The sequence below is a fragment of the Platalea leucorodia genome (genome assembly GCF_965183815.1).
Source record: "Platalea leucorodia genome assembly, chromosome: 2".
NCBI lineage: Eukaryota > Metazoa > Chordata > Aves > Pelecaniformes > Threskiornithidae > Platalea > Platalea leucorodia.
In genome coordinates, this window is record NC_138824.1 from 3948521 (window position 1) to 3957969 (window position 9449).

General features: G+C 49.6%; 1 protein-coding gene across 1 annotated transcript in view; it reads left to right on the forward strand.

Moving 5' to 3' along the window:
* Positions 1 to 5123, forward strand: part of MYO7A (myosin VIIA) — a gene marked incomplete at its 3' end in the record, with an annotated part of 64204 nt that extends 59081 nt beyond the window's left edge. Inside the window, exons 42-47 of the mRNA XM_082334162.1 lie at positions 413 to 519; positions 1377 to 1562; positions 2332 to 2448; positions 3529 to 3612; positions 4166 to 4285; positions 5034 to 5123. Of these exons, the coding sequence (XP_082190288.1) occupies positions 413 to 519; positions 1377 to 1562; positions 2332 to 2448; positions 3529 to 3612; positions 4166 to 4285; positions 5034 to 5123 (704 nt within the window). The remainder of the gene's footprint in view (positions 1 to 412; positions 520 to 1376; positions 1563 to 2331; positions 2449 to 3528; positions 3613 to 4165; positions 4286 to 5033) is intronic.
* Positions 5124 to 9449: the final 4326 nt, after the last annotated feature.

Consider the following 9449-nt stretch of genomic DNA (forward strand, 5'->3'; position numbering starts at 1 on the left):
GGTGGGCAGTTCTCCAGGCCAGCCCGAGGGAAGGTTTCAGTGGTGGGATTCATCTCACCTTGCTGCCCACAAGGTAGAGCTGCTGCTCTGCTGCAGCTCTGCTGCATGCATCGATGGCTGCAAGACACAGGTGCCTCCAGGGTGCAGTTCCTCTGTCCTGCATTAGACATGAGCATTATCATTGAAGTACAGCCGTGCAAATGAATCCAGACACTCTTTCCATTTCATTAAAGCTTTGCAATGGAAAGATGTGGTTTTCTCTGCAAGGTCAGAGCTCGTTTGGCCTTGCCGCTTTCCCTGTCCCTGCAGGTTGTGATGGCACATGAGCACCACTGGCTTGCAGGGACACTGGTTGCCAGCTGCTGCTCACAGCATTGCTTTTAAATATCCACTCCCTCCTTCCTTTGCACAGGTATAGTGCCTTCCCTCACCTACCAAGTGTTCTTCATGAAGAAGCTGTGGACCAACACAACACCTGGAAAGGACTCGATGGCAGACTCAATCTTCCACTATTACCAGGTACTCTGGGAGCCTGCAATAGCAGTGGACACTTGGGAGGAATTAGGAATGGGTTAGAAAGACTTCATCTATCTGGAGATAGACGAAATCTTGCTTTAAATGAAAAGAAGTCCTGCCTTAAACAGCACTACAAAGAGCGCTGTTGGGTTGCATGGCAAGGAGCAGCCTTCATGCACTTCAGGGTAACCAGCTCAGCTGGGATTTGGGCCAGCTGTTCTTGGGTGAGCAGCAAGAAATGGGAGAAGCTGAATTCAGAAGCATCCTGAGGGTTTTCAGCCACCTCCATTCATGGAGATGAGCTGTGATGGTCCCAGCAGTCAGGTAAGGAATTACAGTTCTTCTGCTCTTGTTTCTTTTGGGATGGAAGAGACACCATCATGTCCCAAAGCTCTCTCCCATGCACACACACAGTCCCTGTTTTCTTTCCTGGATAAAGTGGTTATCCCAATATGACTGTATTCCTTAATGCTTGAGTTAGTTAGTCACTTGACACAATGACTGAATAGACTTTTAAAATTGAAAAAAAAATAGATTCCAAGTGGCCATTACTAGGAGTGGCTTTCCTGGGACGAGGGAGGATGAACAAGACTGTAGGCTCACACACCTGATGATAGCTAACCTAAGGACCTCCATGTTCCATGTAACAGGAGACCATTTTAGACCAGAGACGATCTTTACACATCTAGTGTGGTCTCAGCTGAGCAGCTGACTCTCCACCACACTCAACGCAACTACTACGAGTGTTACCAGGGCACAGCCTCTTAACCAGGGGCTGGAGACCTCCACAGACACCATTTAACATCTAAGGATGAAGGTCCATGGTCCTCAATCTCTGAATCGTTCTTTCCTCCATGCAGGAGTTACCAAAGTACCTGCGCGGCTACCACAAGTGCACACGGGAAGAGGTCCTGCAGCTGGCAGCTCTCATCTACCGGGTGAAGTTTGAGGATGACAAGTCCTACTTCCCCAGCATCCCCAAGCTCCTGAAGGAGCTGGTGCCTCAGGACCTCATCCGGCAGCTCTCTCCAGATGACTGGAAAAGGGTAAAAACAGCATCTTGAGTCATATGCCAGGCCTGGCTGGGGGAAGCCCAGCCTCTCGGGTGACTTGTCTGGCATTCAGCATTGAAGTGGGGCTGCCAGAATGAGTGACCCATGGTCCTTCTTGAGCCTTAGCAGAGCTGCAGCCTCCCCAACATCACCAAGAGGAGGAATTGTACATGCATGGTCATACACACATGCCTTGCAGTGGGTTCTGTTTGTGCTGCACGTGGCTGTGGCTGTAGTGGTGGATGCAGCGCCGTAAGGACACATGTTGGGAGACAGTCCCATGTAAAGGTGTGTTGTTTAAGGCAGACTACTGAGTGCAGGGGTAATTCTCCCTGCTTTACACAGGGAGAGCTGTGGACCAGGTACAGACAGGTCTAGAGCCATAATATAAGTGCCTCACTGTCAAGAAATAGTCTTGTAAGTAAGTCCTTTCTGTTTCCTGGGACTTGAACTCAGCCATGTGCTTAACCAGCGAGCTATCAGCTTCTCTGAGTTGAAGGTCTCTCAGTCTCCTCTGCTGCATAAATTGGAGGATTAAAATTTATAAACCCTTTAATGGAGTCACCAGCACAGCTCATCTAAGAAAGAAGGACCTGCCTCAGTTCCAGGCCCTGCTCCAGTGACCAGCCAGCACTTTTGTGAAGTGTTCATTGGAGCAGAGACTAGAACTGACCATCTTTGTGGGACTGATGCTCCTTCCCTGCAAACATCCCTGGTGCTAGGCAGTACAAACCCTCCAGCTCTGTTGTGTTCTCTGTTGCAGTCCATCGTGGCATACTACAATAAGCACGCGGGCAAAACAAGAGAAGAAGCCAAACTTGCCTTCCTAAAGATTATCTTCAAGTGGCCTACGTTTGGATCAGCATTCTTTGAAGTGAAGGTAACTGCCCTGCTTGGGGGTTCGCTGGCAAATTTGAGCCAAGGTCAGGAGCTCTGTATCACAAAGGGGCTCCAGGTACGCAGGGCTGTCCCAGTGTCTGGACCAGACTGGGACAACCCTGATGAAGCAGGGAAAGAGTGTGAGACTCTTCATCAGTAAAGGGCCAATACGCTCGTTTATTGCTGCCTTGCATCTTTACACATACAGAGGAGTTGTAGAGCTTCAGCATATCTCAGTCATTGGCTCTATACTCCTAGCTGTGCTGCTGAAGAGCCAAGAGCCATTCTCTGTTTTGCCAAGGCAAAGAAGAATGTGCAGTTTTCCAAGGGACATGTCCACATGCACCATGAACAAAATCCACACCACCCACCATCAAAGAAAGTAGAGGCCAGTAGTCATGAAGTCTGTCCAAGTACTCTGGACACCTTATTGCAACTCCATCTTCTCGATGACCACACAGTGAGCCTGGGCTGGAAACAAGTTCCTGAAATTACTCATCAGTTCCTTGAATTGGGCACTCCATTTTCTGTCATGTCCTTCTTAGATGGCATGAGGGATGTGATTATATCCTGTGATTTTACCACCAAAAGTGACTTGGTAGCCAAGAAATCTGTGGCAGGGCCAAGAAATGACCCCCATCCCCTGTGCCCTACCTCATCAATGGAACAAATTGAAGGTCCTCATGGCACAGGGCTGGGAGAAGGGTTTAACAGCAGGAACAAAACTGAATGTAAATATCAGAAGGAGACAGAGCAGTGTAGTCTTAGCCTGGAGGTCCACAGCAGCAGGCATGAGGAGGAGCAGAGGGACCGGAGGGGAAAGAAGATGTCTGGGGGTTGCCAGCCTTTCACAGCTCTTCCTTGCCAATGGCAAGGAACTCAATGCTGTCAGCATACTTAACTAGACAGCCCTGGCTATTGCTTATACCTTGATGAGCTCTATGTTTATCTTTAAAGGGTAACTGGGTAGCAGTTAATGGGCCACCAAATGCTGGCAGGAGAAGACAAGGAGAGAGGAAATAGGAAGGGGGTCTGATTTTGCATGACACATCCCCTAACCAGTTCATCTCATCTCCAACAGCAAACTACAGAGCCAAATTATCCAGAAATCCTTCTAATAGCCATCAATAAGCATGGAGTCAGCCTCATCGATCCCAAAACCAAGGTAAGCAAAACTGTTCACCAGCATCTGTTCACCAGATGCTCCTGAGCCCACCTCCCAACCCCTCACAGAGGTCACCCCAAAGACTGTGTTGTTCAGAACTTCAGGAGTTCTCATTAAACCTAGTTAGAAGGCCCAGATAGCCAGAAAAGTTTCTGGAAGCAGAAACTCACTGTTGCACAGAGCCAGCCCAGCCTTTTTCAACAGGAGCTGGATTGGGAGCATCAACTGTTAGGGCCCTGTAACTGGAGGATACACACACTCCTTCCTTAATCCTTTCACAGACATTAGGACAGGAGCTGGAGTAAATGAGCTCCTACTAGTTACTTCCACCAGACACATGGTCGTTCTAGTACGGCAGTCCTCCACAAGCACTGGAGGATCCAGAGTCTTGCATCTCACTGCTATTCCCAATGAGGCCATGGTACACTCTCATCTCAGTAGATGTCCTTGGTCTGCTTTGATGGAAAGTGAACAAGAACATGAGAGATCCCCGCAGCCCTTTGTGAAAGTTGAGGCTCTCAGATGTTGAGTGTCAGTCTTGTGTTCCCACCAGGATATTCTCATCACTCACCCCTTCACCAAGATCTCCAACTGGAGCAGTGGCAACACGTACTTCCATATAACCATTGGCAACCTGGTGAGAGGAAGCAAGCTGCTCTGTGAGACCTCCCTGGTAAGGAGTGTTAAAGATTATTGGGCACAGTTAAACCAAATCCTGACTTTGGCAGGCAAAATTGAATGCTTCCAGCAAATTGTGTCTCAGGGATTCTCTGGGCTGAAAGCGGTCTCTTAGAAGAGGCCCTGATGTGCTTTTCCCTTCTGGATTTCCCAAGGCTCTGCTCAATGGATCAGGGCTTTCACTTGGTCCATCATCCAATTTACGAGCAAGCCTGAGGTGCTTGGGACATTGCCATCTCAGGAGCATGAGGCACTGCTCCCTGTCACTGGACTGAAAAGCATATTAAAGCAGATGTGGGCTCAGGGGGTACTCTTGAGCCCTTTTACCAAGATCCTTTGCCCAGCTTGTCCCCAGTAACAGTCACAGCAACAAACTTCCTCCTAGACTATCTTAAACCCAAAGCATGAAACATAAAAATTACTGCTGGATTAATTGTTATTAATTTGAGGCATTCAGGATTTTGTTGGCCAGTTGAAAATCCAGGCCCCATCCAAAGCTCCCTACATCCTTAGCCTCAACAGCATCCTGGGACAGTGAGTTCCTCCATCTCAGCACGGCAAATTACGTTTGGACTGTGTTCCTTGGGGTGGTGTCATTTCACCCAAGGAGAATGGTGGAACAGGTCAAAATATACCTGAAAACTTGGAAGTCAACAACAGGTAGCCAGCGTGTTCAGGAGGCACGAGCCAGAGACTATAAACTGTGCTCTAAAGGCAGTTAACATCTTCTCTGTCCTCCTCAGGGGTACAAGATGGATGATCTTTTGACCTCGTACATCAGCCAGATGCTAACAGCCATGAGCAAACAGAGGAGTGCAAAGGGTAGCAAGTGAACTGCAAGAAGCCACTGGCAGGTGGCCATGGGGCTAATTCACCAGCTGAGGCCTGTGGGATACCCGTGCAGCTGGGGGAGAACCTTTGCCTCCCAGATGTGGAAGATGAGCCGAACACCATCAGGGAGTTCGCTGGACTCTGACCTTGAGGGCTCAAACCCCACCTCCCCTTCCAGCGAAGACGACTATCTCTGACCTCCTGTTCTCCTTCCCCGCCTTGCACCCCGACTCTCACACCTCAAAGATTTCCAGGGGACACCACCGCTCTCAGTGACTGAGCAAAGACATTCCAACAGGAGGTTTGCCTGAACCCAATGGTTGGCATCGCAAAGGCTCTTGGAAGAGGATTTGTGTGTGTGTGTGTGTGTGTGCGTGTCGCTTGTTTTGGTTTGTTTTGTTTTTTTCTTAAGTAAGAGAGAACTATTGGGATGCTAACAGCTTTTGGTGAGGTTATGGGCATTTCAGGTTTGAAGAAGCGTAACAGAGCCCTGGCCCATGCTGGAAAGCTATCCACTGAACACTGCAGTGCTTGGTTTTTTGACATTACAAAAGAATACGTTGTGTTCTTAAGGACAGAAAGAAAAAGCAGGCTGGGAGGAGCACATTTTAACTAGGAATCAGAATAAACAAACTACTGATCGAACAGGCTAGAGTACTAAAGTGCTGTCCGTGCAATGCTGGAACTATTTAAAGAACAAATTTTAAAGTTTTGTTTCTTCTTCTATTTATTTTTTAAAATATTAAAAAGGAAAAAAAAATCCTGCATTTTGTGCCGGTATTGGGATGCTGACTCGGGGCTGAGGGCGACCTGCAGGACAATCCCTCGCCCAGGGATTCCCCAGAGACGTGATTGCCGGAGGCAGAGTAAGGCTCAGCTTTCCCAACTTACGGGCTCAGCTGGAAGTGAAGCTTGGAAGATGAATTATCTCCTTTTGCCCCTTGTGTCCACACAAATTAACTCTGGGAGGATCTTTACTGCAAGCTTCAATATGGATGTAGGGGTTTTGAAGTCCCCATGCTTGGAAGACTGAGGCCAAGCCTGTGTTGAGCAGTGATTCAAACACGGACTCGGCCATGAGGGTTGGAAACAGCTATGATTTTATTGTGCTTTTGTGTGTGTTGTTGTATAAAATGGCTCTTTACGAGTCCCAGCTGGACCTGAACCACTCACAACGAGGGCAGGCCCTTGATTTCAGTGGGCGTTTCTCCGTCTTTGTTCAGCTGTACTAATCTGTTGGCTGGTTGTCCCATCTTCCACCCAACACCACGCAGTGCTGACCAGCCTGCTTTGGAGCAGAGAGGGAACCTGCCAGCAGAGAGGAGGCTGAAGCCATGTTGTGTCTGGGGGGATGCAGGGGAAGGAGCCTGGGGTGTCTTTCCAAAATCCAGGCTTTGAAGGAGCACATGCCTGGGTGTGTGGCAACAAGAGGGGTGAGAATTGTCCACCAAGACCTGGTGCTGGCATCACTAACACCAAGTGGGCCTCAGCAGATGTGGGAGACCTCTCTTGGTCCTGTGCATTGGGCTGGGATCGCCTGCTTTCATAAAAGTCCATATTGTAGGGTGTTGTGTGTTGTTCTGTTAAGCTCAGCTGGGTTCGGTCGCCCAACACTATGGTGTGCCAGGCAGAGTCGGCAGGACTGCCTACCAGACCTCAAGGACCGTGACATCTGACTGGGATGCAGCAGTGACTTTGGACCTCGGTTGCTTCACCAAAGTGAATGAGATGCTACACGGAGACATCCACTGGCCAGACAGGGCTGCTAAGAGATCCCCTTCCTCTACTGTCCCCCTACCCAAGGCACTCTGGTGATGGGCGCACGGTTACACCAGCCAAGGCTACACTGGGAGCCAAGCTGCCTTCTCACCATCCATCTCTGATGCTTCTCTCCCCTCCCCAGCTGCCATGATCCAGCTGTCCCAGGGATCCCGCCTGTCCTTAGACACATGCCCATCATCCCCACCACCACTGCTTTCGTGAGTCTCCAGCCATCCCTGCCTCCCACAGCATGCTCAGTAGATGATGCAGCATAGCAATGATGTTTTCCAGCGCTGTCCTGGGCCAGCTTTCCCCTGCCACCACCCTCGTCCCTCCACTCACAGCTCTGTCAGCCTCCCATGCACCCCACCGTTTTGGGGGGTGCTGGGACTCTGTTTGTGTGTGCCTGTGTGTCATATGTATCCGCGTCTGCTGGCCTCTTTGTATTCACACCAAGCGATGTAACATGAAAAGCATATGTCCAAGCAAAATACTCTAATTAAAAAGCATCAAGTGGTTTGTGGGAGGCTGTTCTGCACTGCGTGGTTATGGTGGTGTCTCCACGGGGAAGGGTGGGCTCAGGGCTCCCAGGTCCTTGCTGGGGACAAGACTTCTCGTTGCAGAGTGGGACTCCTGGTGAGAGTATCCAGCAACCCAGCAACAGGGAGCAAATCATCAGTGTGCCCGGACTGGAAACTGAGTGAAATCTTTTTTCTTTTTGCGTAAAAAACACTGGAGCCCAGCGAGTCTCCGCTGCTCATCCTCTAAGACAAGGGCTGATTCCTCCACAAAGGCCAGTTTTGAGCTGAATCACTGGATGTAGGAAGTACAGGGTGAAAAGTTTGTGTGTGGCAGTGAGACTGCCAGCCACGTGCTTAATGGCATTGCCAGACCCTGCCAGCTGTCAAGCACCAAAAATGGTAGCTGAGGTGTGACCGGGCGTAAAGCACTGCAGGAGACCACAGGTCTAATTAGCCAGGCTCTGCCTGGACAAGGCTCCTGAGGATGAGGAAGGTGATTATGGGGAGATACCACTGCATAATGGCCAAGCAGCAGCTAGATACATGGATGAAGGTGCATTGAGGTGGCTTTTCCCTAATACATATTAAAAGCCATGATCGGAGGACCACAGCATGTCCCAGTCAAGTCCCTCACCCGGACACCAGGGGACAGGCCTAGGACCCCATGGTGCACACCACCACTCAGCCCATATACTCTCCACCTCCTATTTTTGCTGCTCTCATACTTCCATGCAAGTGGTACCCACAAAAAATTATGAAAGAGCTCTGGATGCGGGGCATGGGGAAAGGGTTTAACACTATCAGTAGCATTCTCCCCCCATGCTTCATAGACCTGGAGCTGCTCTGCACCAATCCACCAGCCCTTTAGCCCTTTTCCAAAGGAGGATGCTGCCTTTTTGCATTTCTAGCCTCCCAAACACTCCAAAATTGCAACATGGAAAGGTTTGAGTGCCTCTCAGCATAGCTAACTCTGAAACCTAATGTTTCCCTGTCACAATTCACTTGTGATATAGCTTTATTTAGCGAAAACATCAAGCTGCATGAGGCTCATGTATGAGAAAAAGTCTATAGCCTGATTTAGGTAAAGACTATTTTCTTCCCCTTTCCCAGTTTGCCGAAATAAGAACAAAACAGGATAGGAGAGCTAAAATGTATTTAAAACAAAACTTGCAATTTACAAAAAATGTGTTCTTATTATGTGTTCAAGTACAAATTTATGGCTTAAACCTGGGAGATGCTCACATCTCCCTTGCAGAGCAAGGCATAGATCCCCTTCCCCCTATGTGCCAGCAGCCACTGGGAGAAATGAAAATTAGAATAAATCCTAGGGTGCAGAGCAGGTATACAGACTTTCCCAAGGGAAAAGCAAACAGGACACTTGGTGGGACCAATTCACATGCAGCTCAATCCTTTTGAAGAAAAGTGTTGTGCTCCTGGTCATAGTCCTCGTAGCTACACAGCCAAGGCACCAAAAAGTCCTTCAGCACCCATGGGAAGATATGTCCTTGCCCACAGCCAAGAGGAAGAGACTGTCCTGTTAGGGTCTATGGCAGGGCAAGAGCGGAGAAAAGGAAAACCTAAGCTGCCCCTGCCTGCGTTACAGAAAGGTACGGACTCTAGTGACCCAGCCAGCAGCACTTCACCATCGTGGTGGGGCTGGTGTGCTCTCAGGGACGGAGGAGGCCTGCAAGAAGGGAGGGAGGGAGGGATTGTGTGAAGAAGAGGCTGGTCTGATGGGAGAAAGCTGAGAATGAGGAGGACTGGAGGATGCTCAGATGTTTGCAGCCTGTGTAAAACACAGCTGTGGAAACAGAGGGCTTACACACGGCAGGAGGGATCACAGGATGATTGTCCTGTGGGATGCCAGTGGTCTCAGAGGGAAATGGTGGCTCCCATCATGGTGCACAGCTTCTTCATGGCTGCAACTCCATCCGTGCTCCCCTACACCCCAGGGATCCCTGCCAGACATGGGATTGCGAGGAAAACTGTAGGAGAGGAAGCTCAGTGCTCATCTCTGGCAGGGTCACGGAGGCAAATGGCTCCTCT